This window comes from Centropristis striata, chromosome 17, assembly GCF_030273125.1.
Source record: "Centropristis striata isolate RG_2023a ecotype Rhode Island chromosome 17, C.striata_1.0, whole genome shotgun sequence".
Classification (NCBI taxonomy): domain Eukaryota; kingdom Metazoa; phylum Chordata; class Actinopteri; order Perciformes; family Serranidae; genus Centropristis; species Centropristis striata.
This window is the reverse complement of record NC_081533.1, coordinates 35,855,735-35,871,813: the sequence shown is the minus strand read 5'-3', so window position 1 is coordinate 35,871,813 and position 16,079 is coordinate 35,855,735. Positions and strand designations below refer to the sequence as shown.

Sequence of the window (16,079 nt, the reverse complement as noted above, 5' to 3'; positions counted from 1 at the left end):
CGCTCTAGTAGCCTGCTCTGCGCTCTAGTAGCCTGCTCTCCGCTCTAGTAGTCTGCTCTGCGCTCTAGTAGCCTGCTCTCCGCTCTAGTAGCCTGCTCTCCGCTCTAGTAGTCTGCTCTGCGCTCTAGTAGCCTGCTCTCCGCTCTAGTAGCCTGCTCTCCGCTCTAGTAGCCTGCTCTGCGCTCTAGTAGCCTGCTCTCCGCTCTAGTAGCCTGCTCTGCGCTCTAGTAGCCTGCTCTCCGCTCTAGTAGCCTGCTCTCCGCTCTAGTAGCCTGCTCTGCGCTCTAGTAGCCTGCTCTCTGCTCTAGTTTCTCTTCCAGGAGATAAGGTCAAATATATTAAGTATATATATATATATATACACTACCGGTCAAAAGTTTTAGAACACACCAACTTTTCCAGAATTTAATTGAAAATGATGCAGTTTAATGTCTCAGTGTACTCTGAAATTAATGCACATTTGCAACATTTAAAATTCTTTATTGAGCATGATAGTGTTTTGAAAGTAAAAAAAAGATTCAAAATCACATTTTATGTTGGACTAAAGGACTAAAAAAAGACACAAAATGACAAAAAAGACATCAAAATGACCAAAAAAGACACAAAATGACAAAAAAGACACAAAATGACCAAAAAAAGACACAAAATGACAAAAAAGACACAAAATGACCAAAAAAGACACAAAATGACAAAAGAAGACACCTAAAGGCACAAAATGACTAAAAAAAGACACAAAATGACCAAAAAAAGACACAAAATGACAGAAAAAGACACAAAATGACAAAAAAAAAACACCAAAAGACACAAAATGACAAAAAAAGACACAAAATGACAAAAAAAGACACCAAAAGACAAAATGACTAAAAAAAGACAAAATGACAAAAAAACACACCAAAAGACACAAAATTACAAAAAAAGACACAAAATGACAAAAAAAGACACAAAATGACCAAAAAATGACCAAAAAAGACACAAAATGACAAAAAAACACACCAAAAGACACAAAATGTCCAAAAAAAGACACAAAATGACAAAAAAAACACCTAAAGACACAAAATGACTAAAAAAAGACACAAAATGACCAAAAAAAGACACAAAATGACCCAAAAAAGACACAAAATGACTAAAAAAGACACAAAATGACCAAAAAAAGACACAAAGTGACTAAAAAGACACAAAATGACCAAAAAAAGACACAAAATGACAAAAAAAGACACAAATGACCAAAAAAAGACACAAAATGACCAAAAAAGACACAAATGACCAAAAAAAGACACAAAATGACCAAAAAAGACACAAAATGACAAAAAAAGACACCAAAAGACACAAAATGACAAAAAAAGACACAAAATGACCAAAAAAAGACACAAAATGACAAAAAAACACACCAAAAGACACAAAATGACCAAAAAAGACACAAAATGACAAAAAAAGACACAAAATGACCAAAAAAAGACACAAAATGACAAAAAAAACACCTTAAGACACAAAATGACTAAAAAAAGACACAAAATGACAAAAAAGACACAAAATGACAAAAAAAAGACACAAAATGACAAAAAAGACACCAAAAGACACAAAATGACAAAAAAGACACAAAATGACAAAAAAAGACACCAAAAGACACAAAATGACAAAAAAGACACAAAATGACAAAAAAAGACACCAAAAGACACAAAATGACAAAAAAGACACAAAATGACAAAAAAAGACACCAAATGACAAAAAAGACACAAAATGACTAAAAAAAGACACAAAATGACAAAAAAAGACACCAAAAGACACAAAATGACAAAAAAGACACAAAATGACAAAAAAAGACACCAAAAGACACAAAATGACAAAAAAGACACAAAATGACAAAAAAAGACACAAAATGACCAAAAAAGGACACAAAATGACAAAAAAGACACAAAATTACCAAAAAAAAAACACAAAAAATGACTAAAAAAAGACACCAAAAGACACAAAATGACCAAAAAAAGACACAAAATGACTAAAAAAAGACACAAAATGACTTACAAAGACATGAAAAGAATTAAAAAATGGACAAAATAGCCCAAGACTCCATAGAGTTAAGTTGTTAACCCATTTCTTGTTCCCTGAAAAAGGCCTACTTGTATAATTCTGAAATGTACATTATTTTCCAGTTTTGGTTAAGCTTACCTTTTTTTATTTACCTCTGGCAGTTCACCACTTACCTTTGGACCCTTTCAAGCTGTTCATTTGACTTGAACTTCTTGAATTTCAATAAAAAACTGGAGAAGTTGGGGTATTCTAAAACTTTTGACCAGTAGTGCATATATATATATATATATACATATATATATATATATATATTGTTTTATAATGTTGATCCAGAAAGTCAAAGGGAAAGTTTGTTTTTACCTGGGTCGGCCCTCCCTCATCAGTGCTTTTAACAAATCTCTGTTAATCTTCTTTTCACTTGAATGCATCAAGATGACCCATTAACGCCCATTAATGAGCAGATGATTCAGACATTAATATTCATGTGTACGCTCTTTTCTTTTCCTCTCCAGGTCAGAATCTGATTGAGATGCAGCCAGAAAGTTGTTCAGCAGGAAAACTTCAACCTCACCTGCACGCCTCCGTTCACGCACCTGGGGAGGCGTTCAGGGTCCCTGGGAACGACTGAGCACCTGGGGAGGCGTTCAGGGTCCCTGGGAACGACTGAGCTCCTGGGGAGGCGTTCAGGGTCCCTGGGAACGACTGAGCTCCTGGGGAGGCGTTCAGGGTCCCTGGGAACGACTGAGCTCCTGGGGAGGCGTTCAGGGTCCCTGGGAACGACTGAGCTCCTGGGGAGGCGTTCAGGGTCCCTGGGAACGACTGAGCTCCTGGGGAGGCGTTCAGGGTCCCTGGGAACGACTGAGCTCCTGGGGAGGCGTTCAGGGTCCCTGGGAACGACTGAGCTCCTGGGGAGGCGTTCAGGGTCCCTGGGAACGACTGAGCTCCTGGGGAGGCGTTCAGGGTCCCTGGGAACGACTGAGCTCCTGGGGAGGCGTTCAGGGTCCCTGGGAACGACTGAGCTCCTGGGGAGGCGTTCAGGGTCCCTGGGAACGACTGAGCTCCTGGGGAGGCGTTCAGGGTCCCTGGGAACGACTGAGCTCCTGGGGAGGCGTTCAGGGTCCCTGGGAACGACTGAGCTCCTGGGGAGGCGTTCAGGGTCCCTGGGAATGACTGAGCTCCTGGGGAGGCGTTCAGGGTCCCTGGGAACGACTGAGCACCTGGGGAGGCTTTCAGGGTCCCTGGGAACGACTGAGCTCCTGGGGAGGCGTTCAGGGTCCCTGGGAACGACTGAGCTCCTGGGGAGGCGTTCAGGGTCCCTGGGAATGACTGACCACCTGGGGAGGCGTTCAGGGTCCCTGGGAACGACTGACAGCCTCCACATCAACAGGTTCAGGACTCACTGTTAAATTTTTTTTCTTATGAATTGCATGTCAATAAAAACAGGACTTTAGTTTTGCTTTTAAATAATAGAAAATGCTTTAACTTTTTTTGCTTTTAAACTTCAACATTTTTGCGTTTAAATTAAAACATTTTTGTTTTTTTAATTTCAACATTTTTGCGTTTAAATTAAAACATTTTTGTTTTTTTAATTTCAACATTTTTGTGTTTAAATTTAAAAAAAAAAAGTTTTTTAAATTTCAACATTTTTGCGTTTCAATTAAAACATTTTTGTTTTTTTAATTTCAACATTTTTGCAATTAAATTTAAACATTTTTTATTTCAACATTTTTTTTTATTTCAACATTTTTGCTTTGAAATTTAAACATTTTTGTTTTAATTTCAACGTTTTTGCTTTAAATTTCAATGGTTTCTCTGTTTGAATACAAACATTTAGCCTATATAAGCAAAGTAAAGGCTAAGTTAGCTTTATATTGGAACTTGATAACTTGTTGAGGATATCAGAGTTTAAATTGCGGAGAGACAGTTGTTGGTGAGGCTTATACATATACATATATATGTATATATACATATACATATATATGTATATATATATACATATATACATATATCTTTTCTTATTTTAAATACTGAAACAAGACAGTAAAATGTAAGAAATCAGAGTGAATATCAGTGGGACAAGTCACTCGAGTACAAGTACTTTTACTTTTAAGAGAATATTTTGACGTATATACCTTGATACTTTTACTTCAGTAAGGTTTTAAATGCAGTGGAGTAATTTTACTGATCTTTAATGACTTGAATATTTTTTCTCACCTGTAACATCTGAACGGTGTCTCCTCTCAGGGAGAAGATGCTCTGCAGCCTCCTGCTGCTCCTCCTCCTGACCTCCTGTGTCTCTGGTCAGTTTACTCCTTCACTTTATTATCATAAACATCATTAGATTACATTAGATTAGATTCAACTTGATTGTCATTGGCTATATTTTTTAACACCCCTTTCAACTAATCGCCCAAGTTCACAGCCTTAAGAGCTCTGTATCACCAATGCTGGTCTTGTTGGTTTACTGGTAACTTGTTTGCCATGTAGCAATAAAAAATATATTAAAAACCTGGATAAATCTGGTTAGTCACATTGGACTGCTATTATTTTGAACACTACTGTAGGTGTTGTTGTTATCTTTAATTTATTAATCATTAAATTAGAGCAGTAGTTCTCAACCTTTTTGAGTCGCGACCCCCAATTTTACATGCATGTTGTCCGCGACCCCCGCTCACTGAACACAATCTCACACGCACAGTTCAGATCACCCAAAAAAGAAACAAAATGACCAAAAAAGACACAAAATGACCAAAGAAAGGAAACAAAATGACCAAAAAAGACACAAAATGACCAAAGAAAGGAAACAAAATGACCAAAAAAGACACAAAATGACCAAAGAAAGGAAACAAAATGACCAAAAAAGACACAAATTGACCACAAAATGATCAGAAAAAGACACAAAATGACCAAAAAAGACACAAAATGACCAAAAAAGACACAAAATGACCAAAGAAAGGAAACAAAATGACCAAAAAAGACACAAAATGACCAAAGAAAGGAAACAAAATGACCAAAAAAGACACAAAATGACCAAAGAAAGGAAACAAAATGACCAAAAAAGACACAAATTGACCACAAAATGATCAGAAAAAGACACAAAATGACCAAAAAAGACACAAAATGACCAAAAAAGACACAAAATGACTAAAAAAAGACACAAAATGACCCAAAAAAGACACAAAATGACCCAAAAAAGACACAAAATGACCCAAAAATGATCAGAAAAAGACACAAAATGACCAAAAAAAGACACAAAATGACTAAAAAAAGACACAAAATGACCCAAAAAAGACACAAAATGACTAAAAAAAGACACAAAAAAAGACATTAAGTGACCAAAAAGACTACAACAAATGATTTGGCGACCCCCAGAAATCATCTCGCGACCCCAATTGGGGTCCCGACCCCAAGGTTGAGAATAGCTGAATTAGACTACTAATTAAGTTCTCCTGCTGAACCAAACTCTCCACAGAAACATCTAAAACGATACTATGTTCTATATTAAAGTCATGTGTGTAATCGCCGTTAGTGCATGCAGAGGTAGAGTCACCAGTGTGTTGGTGTCAGACTGCAGCGTGGGGTTTCCCAGCTCTCCTCATAGAGACCTACGCAGCCGGCTCTAGTCAGAGGGGGAGGGGTGAAGTAAGCCAAAAGGAAATAATGACTCACTGGAGTTTTCTTTATGCACTGACCAACAGAGAAGGAGAGCTGGCAGGATGCCTGGAGGCATGATAGTATCTAGTAACAGTATCTAGATCTTAAAATGGCGCCAGGGGAAAAAAAGGGGAAGAACCCAAGCCACAATTTTTATATCTGTTTGTTTAATCCCTCATCAGGATATTCTTAAAGGGGTTTTTGACCTTTTTTCTCCAGTGTGTGCTTACTCTTGGGCTTCCAAACTACCTGAGACCTTAACAAGTGCGCTCTGTCTCTATTTGACAGCTTCACGTGGGGCGAACAGCCAACACATGGTTCATGACTGATTCTTTCTAGCCATAACTGTTTCTGTTTTAGTATCCGGCTCTCGTCTGGCTAAAAATGGAGTAGAAAGATCTTGATGGAGGGGGTGAGGAGATGATGCGAAGACTACGTTTTGTTTTTGTCTTTCCATGACAATATAATGTGTCGCAAGCTGTCCTGGAAAGATCATCAGACTCTGTGGTCATATTTTTGTGTATTAGTCTAGACGGATTTCAGAATAAAGGCCTCCTATAAGAAGTGAGGAGCATTTATGGGTACAAGTCAGGAACCGGCCTACCTTACATATCTCAAGGGTGCTGAGTCCAAAAAAAATGGTTCCCAAGCAAAATTTTGAGTTTTTGACCTTCTAATTTGTATCAAATGGCCAATTGCCCATCTTGCTCAGTCATTGGACCATTTCCCCTTAGTTTTTTTGTAAGTAGGCAATCAAAGATGAGGAAATTAAGTTTCTGGATCTATAGTCTAGAGTCAGAGCAAGAATATAGTGGAGGCTCAGTGTCTTTTTATATATATATATATATATATATATATATATATATATATATATATATATATATATATATGCAAAATACCAACTGGAACATTTAAAAGTGATATTGATCGGCCTTAAAAAATGACACAAATAATGCTTAATTTCACCTTAAAACGTTGATATTTTGCACATATATATATATATATATATATAAAAAGACACTGAGCCTCCACTATATCCTTGCTCTGACTCTAGACTATAGATCCAGGAACTTAATTTCTTCATCTTTGATTTCCTACTTACAAAACAACTAGGGGAAAATGGTCCAACGACTGAGCAAGATGGGCAATTTGGCCGCCATTTTGATATGCAAATGAGAAGGTCAAAAACTAAAAATTTCGCTTGGGAACCATTTTTTTTTGGATTCAGCACCCTTGAAATAATTAAAGTAGGCTAGTTCTTGATTTGTACCCAAAAATGCTTTTTGGACAATTCCGTCTCGACTATATGACTTATCTATTGGTTAAGTGACAGATTTAGTCAGTTGCAGTGAAGTTGAGAAACAGGAAAAGTTGTCAGTTTTTTTCTGGTCCTCACTTCCCTCTCCGGCCTCTCAATAGGAACACTCCAGATGGAAAAGCCACAGACCTTCTATCAGGCGGAGGAGAACCAGGAGATCCTGCTGGAGTGGATGATCGAACCCGACCTTCCCCCCGATGATTTGATAATTTACTGCGAGAAGTCAGCTGATCCCAATGCACAGGTCCTGTTTCATCTACACAAAGGTGTTGAGGACCCAAAGTCTCAGGATGAACAGTTTGCAGGACGAGTCCAGTTTGACAAAGACGTCCTCGGTGAAGGTCGAATCAGACTTCGTGTGTCCGGACTCAGGATCAGTGACTCGGGTCAATACACGTGTCAAGTGTTTATGGATAACGTCAGAACTCCTACAAACTCTGGCAAACTGTTGCTCAGCGTCAGCGGTAGGTGGATTCAGATTCAGACTAAATTATTCTTTTCACTAAAACACAAAATGACAAAAAAAGACACAAAATGACAAAAAAACACACCAAGAGACACTAAATGACTAAGAAAAGACACAAAATGACCAAAAAAAGACACAAAATGACAAAAAAAAGACACCTAAAGACACAAAATGACTAAAAAAAGACACAAAATGACCAAAAAAAGACACAAAATGACAAAAAAAGACACCAAAAGACACAAAATGACAAAAAAAGACACAAAATGACAAAAAAAGACACCAAAAGACACAAAATGACTAAAAAAAGACACAAAATGACAAAAAAAAGACACAAAATGACCAAAAAAGACACCTAAAGACACAAAATGACAAAAAAAGACACAAAATGACAAAAAAAAGACACAAAATGACTAAAAAAAGACACAAAATGACAAAAAAGACACAAAATGACAAAAAAAGACACAAAATGACTAAAAAAAGACACAAAATGACAAAAAAAGACACAAAATGACAAAAAAAGACACAAAATGACAAAAAAAAGACACAAAATGACAAAAAAAGACACCAAAAGACACAAAATGACTAAAAAAAGACACCAAAAGACACAAAATGACAAAAAAAGACACAAAATGACAAAAAAAGACACCAAAAGACACAAAATGACTAAAAAAAGACACAAAATGACAAAAAAAAAGACACAAAATGACCAAAAAAAGACACCTAAAGACACCAAAAGACACAAAATGACTAAAAAAAGACACAAAATGCAAAAAAAAGACACAAAATGACCAAAAAAAGACACAAAATGACAAAAAAAGACACAAAATGACCAAAAAAAGACACAAAATGACAAAAAAGACACCTAAAGACACATAATGACTAATAAAAGACACAAAATGACAAAAAAAAGACAAAATGACTTACAAAGACATGAAAAGAATTCAAAAATGGACAAAATAGCCCAAGACTCCATAGAGTTAAGTTGTTAACCCATTTCTTGTTCCCTGAAAAAGGCCTACTTGTATAATTCTGAAATGTACATTGTTTTCCAGTTTTGGTTAAGCTTACCTTTTTTTATTTACCTTTTATATATATTATATACCAGACTAAATGATTCTTTTCACTAAAACCAGATTTTTGCTGACGGCTCGTTGTTTATTTTCAGCTGCTGATGACCCCAAACCTCGGGGGTTGGCTCCGCAACCAGAGAATCTGGACCAGGGAGCCTTGTCTACCGAGGAGAAGGGCCTGAGTCAGGGGAAGGTCGGCCTCTTCCTCGGACTGGCGGTGGCAGCAGCAGCTTCTGTGTGTCTCATTGTCGATTACTGTATCCGCATGCACACATCCTTGTGTGATCCTAAATCAACTGAAAACCAACCAGATCTAGTTGTATAGAAGTGGAGTTTCTCAGAAACAACTGGTGAAGACTAACAGGACTCTGACTGAGCCATCAGAACATAAAGTAACAATGATATCAACAATTACAACGTGTACCCTGAGAGTTTCCTGATGGAACGTGAATCCATTATTCATCTCAACGTCATTCTCCAGCCTGACATCTGCAACATAACACACTGTGGACGTTGTGAAGGAAATTTGGTGTTTCCTGCATGGTGGGACATGAGGTAGGCGGCGACCTACTTGATATTCAAGACACAAGGCATTGTGGGAACTGACTCTGTGAACTTAACAATTCTAACACCATGAGAGAGGGGAACGTGTTGACCAGTGGGCTCTGTCCTGATGTGATGTTTAGGACAGGAAGATAGGGCCGCATTGAGTCTTGTTGAAGAATCAATGTTGGGAAATACAACAGTCATAAGTCGAGCGGTGTATGGGACTTTGTTGTACTGTGAAAGAGCCATCTGGGATTGTGCGGTGTATGGAACACGAATGTGCTAATAAAACCTGCTGAACAGAGTATTGAGTGCTTTGTTTTTGGCCAGCTCACCCATTAACTTAGTGCAGTTGTCAAAACTGCCACGACAACGTACTCTCATGTCAGAGATAATTGTTTGCCTTGGAGTTTTCTTCATAATATCGTCAATGCAGAGTTGATCAAAAAAGCTTTAGTTTGCAGAGTGAAAAGGAAAGTGATCATAGCACTGAAACAACTTAGGCCTCGTTCAGACTGCCAGCCAAAATCTGATTTTTAGCCCATCCAGATTGGAACTGGATGGCTCTTTTGAAGTGGGAGGTCGTTTTAAATCTCATTAGGACAGATGCGTCTCAGTCTGAACCTCCAAACACTCAGATCGGTTCTGACTGTCCGTGACGTCACTCTAGCGTAGCGCGGAGATGAGGTGTCCACCGGCCCGACGGGGGCGCCATCCGCCCGGTTTTTCCCCTGGTGATCTGAGATATTCTGCTCCTCTACTGGACAGTGATGAGGCCAATATACTGAGGTGACCTGCCTCCATCATGTTTGTTGTTGTTGTTGTTGTTCTTGTCGCTGTCGCAATTATATGACATCTGACGCCGTTACTATGGCAACCTGTCAGATCAGTCAGTAATGTGGCCCAGTCTGAACAGAGCCATATCCCATTTGGACACTTGCTAAAAACAGTGTGGACAGTCAGCCCTAAAAATCTGATATGAGAAGGAATCTGATTTGAATCAGATTCTCCTTCTGCTTGATTGAGATATGAACAGCTCTGATTTGGGAAATCCCAAGTGTGCTCTTATATTAAAAGTGTTTTTCATAACAGGAAATTACAGGACATTGAACCTTAGTTACACAGAAACAATGACACGCCAACCTGAAAAGTAAAAAGAGAGAAACTGGGTGTTGTCTCTCAGTGTTGTTCTGACTTTTGGATTCGTCTGACACCTTTGGCATCTGAATCTGTTTTTTGATACTTGCTAAATAAATCCCGCACAAGGCTGCTATTAGAATCGACCTGGTCGTCAGTTGTTTTTCTTTAAAGATTTTCTACAACACAGTCTGAACGCAGCCTTAATTACATTCCCTTTCCTGTAAAGAACACCTGTCCCAAACCAACCCATTGACCTCTATTAGTACCTAGTAAGAACAAAAAAGGGACACCAACATCTGCTTTAAGTGTCCGCTTGTGATGTTAAATGTATGTTTTAATGCTTTAAAAAAAGTCTAGACTCAACCACACAAAACATCATGTGACTGGCAGCATATCTTAAAACATATTTATCCTCTGTGGGAAATCTGCTGAATTGTACAGTTTAAAATGTGTAAATAAATGTGTTTTTCTAAGAAGAGAAAAGTTGTTATGGCTCTTGTGTGTACTTCATCCTGATGAAGCAGTTTATGCCTTTCGTATTCAGTATTAACAACAATCAATCTGCCTCTGATCTGAAACTCCCACTAAGAGTTTAAATTTGCTTCTTCTAACCCTAAACAACTCTTACTTCCATTTCATGCTCGTCATTTCCTGACAGGACACAAAGGGGAACAGCTGCCAGGTTCCTGTACATAATATTTCTCCTGTGCACCAGTGGAAAGTACATTTTAAGTAATTGGGAGGTTATTTCAGGTCAAGGTTGTTATTTCAGGGGCAATGAGGACATCTTGCAGAAACAACGTCTTCACAGATTTGTAGCCGGACTTCATCATAACGACAGGAAGCTGTGGCCTGTGGTGTGATGCTGAACCAACCAGCTGTTTCAGGGCGTTTTTTCATATTCTCTGAAATGTATAAAATCTATATGGTTAATGGTAAATGGACCTGCACTTGAGATAAATATAACTATTCAATTAAACAAATTAGAAATAAATAGGGCATAAATGTATATCATGAATTCATTTATACATTTTCCTTTACTTTATTCTTCCTTATATCTATTTTTACTGGAAAATAGTCAACTTTTCATGTGATAAAAACAGAAACCCTTTTTCAGCTTTGTGAGGGGCATTTTGTGGCGTCTATTCTTCTTTTTATTCTTTTTGTTTTTTCAACACAAACCACTGAGTCACACACTAGAGCAGCTGGAGCCAAAAGCTGCTTCTCCTCCAGTTAGTCAGTTTTTACTAAGAGCATGATGAGGAAAAATGCATGGTAGGAAAAACTGCTAAAAGAATCTAGTTGTGGTCTTGAAAATAGTGAATGACACACAGAATGACAGAAATCAGAAAACACTCTCTCATAAATTGTATTGTTTTTAACAGGATCTAGTTATTCCAACCACTTTTTGGACACATTTTGAATGAGGCATGCAGAATTAAGTGATTGTGACAGAAATATCACTATTTTAAACTTAGTTTTGGTAACCAACCAGTCCAAGGACTGTAGGAAAGTTCCATTTTATACTTTCTTCTTGGAGATCTTTTAAAGAAAACCTACTATTTTATCCCACCAGCAAAATAATGTGGTGGAAGATTAATGGAAATTAAAACTAATCTAAAATGATTTCACAGCTTCCACCACTGTTTCTGGCTTTAACATGAAGCTCAAACCAACCACATATTGTTCCACATCCGTGTATTATAACAGGAGATGTGAACAAGTTGCCGAGCATCGACACATCAGCTGGTTTTGCTTGCTTGTCTTTTTAATTTGCCTTCATCTTTGTCATTCTGTTCTTGCAGCCGCTCTGAGAGTTGTTCCGGACAGATCCCAGTTCTTAAACTGGCCTAACTGGGCCTAGTAACCCTATAGTAGCTCTATATAAATTATTCTGTTACATTTCAACAGCAACTACATAATCAGCTACTCTTTTTCTCATATATATCATATGTTTATGGGAACTGAAAACCAAAAATTCGATATAGAGACAAAAAGCTGAAAATGTAATTAATCAAATTGGAGATAAAGAAACTATTTAATGATGTAATTATACATTTGACCACAGCAGCAGCAGCAGCAGGTTCTGGTTTAGACTGGATTCAATGTGGGTTGTTCAGTGATTCATCCAGTTGCTGCCACCTAGTGGACACTTTTAGTAGTGTTAAGTTTCTTAAGTTTCACTTTGAAGCCATGTGTTTCCAGTTGGATAAGAAGCAGAGCTAGAGTGTGTATGCAACAGTATTCCCTCACGTTTAGGCCTTGGAGTTGATTTGTCCGTAAGTATACAAAATATTTGTTCTTTTTCTGATGCTGGTCATGTGTTAAACTTTTAGATATGTTGTTAGAAGTCTGGAGAGTTAAAAAGTGATTGTTTCGTTTGTCACAATAAGAAAGTAGCATTTGGTAGTTGTACATGTTTAAATTGTTGTTGTGTTTGTTTATGCTATGCAATGTACACAGAAAAGTGATGTATTTGTTTGTATTGTATGTACACAAAAATATTAAAAAAAGACACAAAATGACAGAAAAAAACCTAAATTACTTAAAGAAGAAACAAAATGAACAAAAAGAGACACACAATTATTAAAAAAAGACACAAAATGACCAAAAAAGACACAAAATTACAGAAAAAAACCTAAATTACTTAAAGACAAAACAAAATGAACAAAAAAAGACACACAATTACCAAAAAAGACACCAAATTACTAAAAAAAAAAAGACACAGAATTACCAAAAAAGACACAAAATTATTTAAAAAGACACAAAATTATTTAAAAAAGACACAAAATTACCAAAAAAAAGACATAAAATTAAGAAAAAAAGTAATTAAAGGGACCTTCCACATACAACACGGTAAAGTGCCATTCATATAAAACTCACATTAAACTTTCATATCAAGGTGGGGGCCACAAAATATCGTCACGAGGGCCACATTTGGCCCACGGGCCGCAAGTTTGACACCCATGCTCTAAATGATGTTCATGTCACTTAGGTTTGAGTTGAAATGAATTTATCACAGCAGAAATAACTGACGTCAGTGTGAATATAGATAATAAAGCTGAATGTGAAGCTTAGATCTGGTTTAAATAGCAGCTGTGGAAACTATATAAATCTGTATAAAGTCATAAAATAGGAAGAGAAAGTGTGAACATCTTCTTTTTTTGCTGCTGTGTGTCACAATAACAACATGCTGCTGTAGTTTCAGTTCCTGGATAAAAGATTTTGTGTTTTAGATACATTCAGAAATTCTTTCTGTCTCTTCATCTTGTTCTTTAACCAAACATTTTATCTATAAGACATATTTATAAACATTGTAAACATCTTATTCATTGTATTTTAATCACCTTTTCATTCATTTATGAACTTGAATGATTATGAATTTGTATGAAACAAAAACAAGCACAAATAAACTGTCACAGAGACAATTACAGTAACTAAGTAAATTTACTCAAGTACTGTACGTAAGTACAATCTTCATGTACTTGTACTTTACTTGAGCATTTAAACTTTATGTAACTTTATACTTCTACTCCTTTGCATTTGAAGGTAAATATTGTACTTTTTACTCCGCTACATGTAGCTGACAGCTTCAGTTACAGGTTGAGATTTAACATAAAACACATGAAACATTTAAAGTGATAAATGGTGAAAGAATGAATGAATGAATATTTATGAAGTGGTTAGAATGATCCCTACCTTAACAGGAAAACACTGCTTAAATAAATGCATCAATACAAATATTGTAATAAAATATTTACAACATATAAAACAATCCATTGTACTGTAGTACTTTTACTTTTGATCATTTAAGTACATTTTGATGCTGATACTTTAGTTTTCAGTTTGTTTGATGTCCACACAGCTGATTTAAATATCTGTTATTAATTCATATTGACTCACATTCACTTCAGCTCCACATTATTTTAGTAATGTGCCATTTAAACTGAAATGTTTTCTTACAGTTGTTAAACATGGCTGCTGTTTGTCATGTTATTATAAGAGTATGTAAAGAGTGATTATCTGTGTTATTAGTGGAGGAGCAGCAGAGGGAGCTCTTCACTGCTTTACAAAGTCTCTCCTGTCTGCAGGTTACAGCTCTCAGCATTTAGATCAGTAGTTCTCAACCTTTTTGAGTCGCGACCCCCAATTTAACATGCATGTTGTCCACGACCCCCACTCACTGAACACAATCTCACACACACAGTTCAGATCACCCAAAAAAGACACAAAATGACCAAAAATAGGAAACAAAATGACCAAAAAACACACAAATTGACCACAAAATGACCAAAAAAGAGACAAAATGACAAAAAAAGAGACAAAATGACAAAAAAAAGAGACAAAATGACAAAAAAAGAGACAAAATGACAAAAAAAAGAGACAAAATGATAAAAAAAAGACACAAAATCACCAAAAAAGACAAAATGAACAAAAAAAGAAACAAAATTACCCAAAAAAGAAATAAAATTACCAAAATGACTAAAAAAAGACACAAAATGACCAGAAAAGGAAAAAATACACAAAAAATACACAAAATGATCAAAAAAAGACACAAAATGATAAAAAAAGACACAAAAATTACAAAAAAAGACAAAATGACAAAAAAGACATAAAATGATAAAAAAAGACACAAAATGACCAAAAAAGACAAAATGATCAAAAAAAGACACAAAATTACCCAAAACAGAAATAAAATCCCCCCCCCCCCAAAAAACACAAAATGATCAAGACACAAAATTACCAAAAAAGACATTAAATGACCAAAAAGACTAAACCACATGAACATTTTGATCATTTTGTGTCTTTTTTGATCATTTTCTGGTCAATTTGTGTCTTTTATGGTAATTTTGTTTCCTTTTTTTGGTAATTTTGTGTCTTTTTTTTTTGTCATTTTGTGTCTTTTTTGGTCATTTTTTTTTCTTTTTTGTGTCATTTTGTGTCTTTTTTTGGTCATTTAGTGTCTTTTCTGGTCATTTTGTGTCTTTTTTGGTCATTTAGTGTCTTTTCTGGTCATTTTGTGTCTTTTTTTGGTCATTTTGTGTCTTTTTTGGTCATTTTGTGTCTTTTTTGATCATTTTCTGGTCAATTTGTGTCTTTTTTGGTCATTTTGTTTCCTTTTTTTGGTCATTTTGTGTCTTTTTTTTCGTCATTTTGTGTCTTTTTTGGTCATTTTTTTCTTTTTTGTGTCATTTTGTGTCTTCTCGGTCATTTAGTGTCTTTTTTGTTCATTTTGTTTCTTTTTTGGTCATTTTGTTGTCATTTTTTTGGTCATTTTGTGTCTTTTTTGATCATTTTCTGGTCAATTTGTGTCTTCTTGGTCATTTTCTGTCTTTTATGTGTCATTTTGTTTCTTTTTTGGGTGATCTGAACTGTGCGTGTGAGATTGTGTTCAGTGAGCGGGGGTCATGGACAACATGCATGTTAAATTGGGGGTTGGGACTCAAAAAGGTTGAGAACTAACTGATGTAAGGCTTGAGAGCAAAGGGGGAGCCTCAGAAGTTGGGGAGGACTGGTAGAAGATGAGGAAGATGATGTGAAGGCTCAGTGGTGTAACGCTAGAGGAGGGAAAGGATAGAAGAGAGCGTGAGAGAGTGCTACAAAGGAAACAGATTAAATGGAGACAAGAGAGAAAGAGAGAAAGAGAGAAAGAGAGAAAGAAAGAGAGAAAGAGAGAAAGAGAGAAAGCCACGGGGCGGAAGGAGGTGAGCAGCAAGACATAGATAAAAATAGCAAGGTAGCAAGATAACACTCATACTCATACACACAAACACACAAACACACAAACACACAAACACACACTCACACTGCAGTCAGCATCAGACAGTGACTCCTCATCAGTCAGTAGAAGAGGAAA

At 36.5% G+C, this 16,079-nt stretch overlaps 1 protein-coding gene across 1 annotated transcript; it reads left to right on the top strand.

Moving 5' to 3' along the window:
• Positions 1–3,194: 3,194 nt before the first annotated feature.
• LOC131989357 (uncharacterized) lies at positions 3,195–10,812 on the top strand. The gene is made up of 4 exons (XM_059354547.1): positions 3,195–3,415; positions 4,273–4,328; positions 7,102–7,464; positions 8,632–10,812. Exons 1-4 carry the CDS (start codon positions 3,195–3,197, stop codon positions 8,859–8,861), a joined length of 870 nt encoding a protein of 289 aa, XP_059210530.1. The 3' UTR covers positions 8,862–10,812.
• The last annotated feature ends 5,267 nt before the right edge of the window (positions 10,813–16,079 follow it).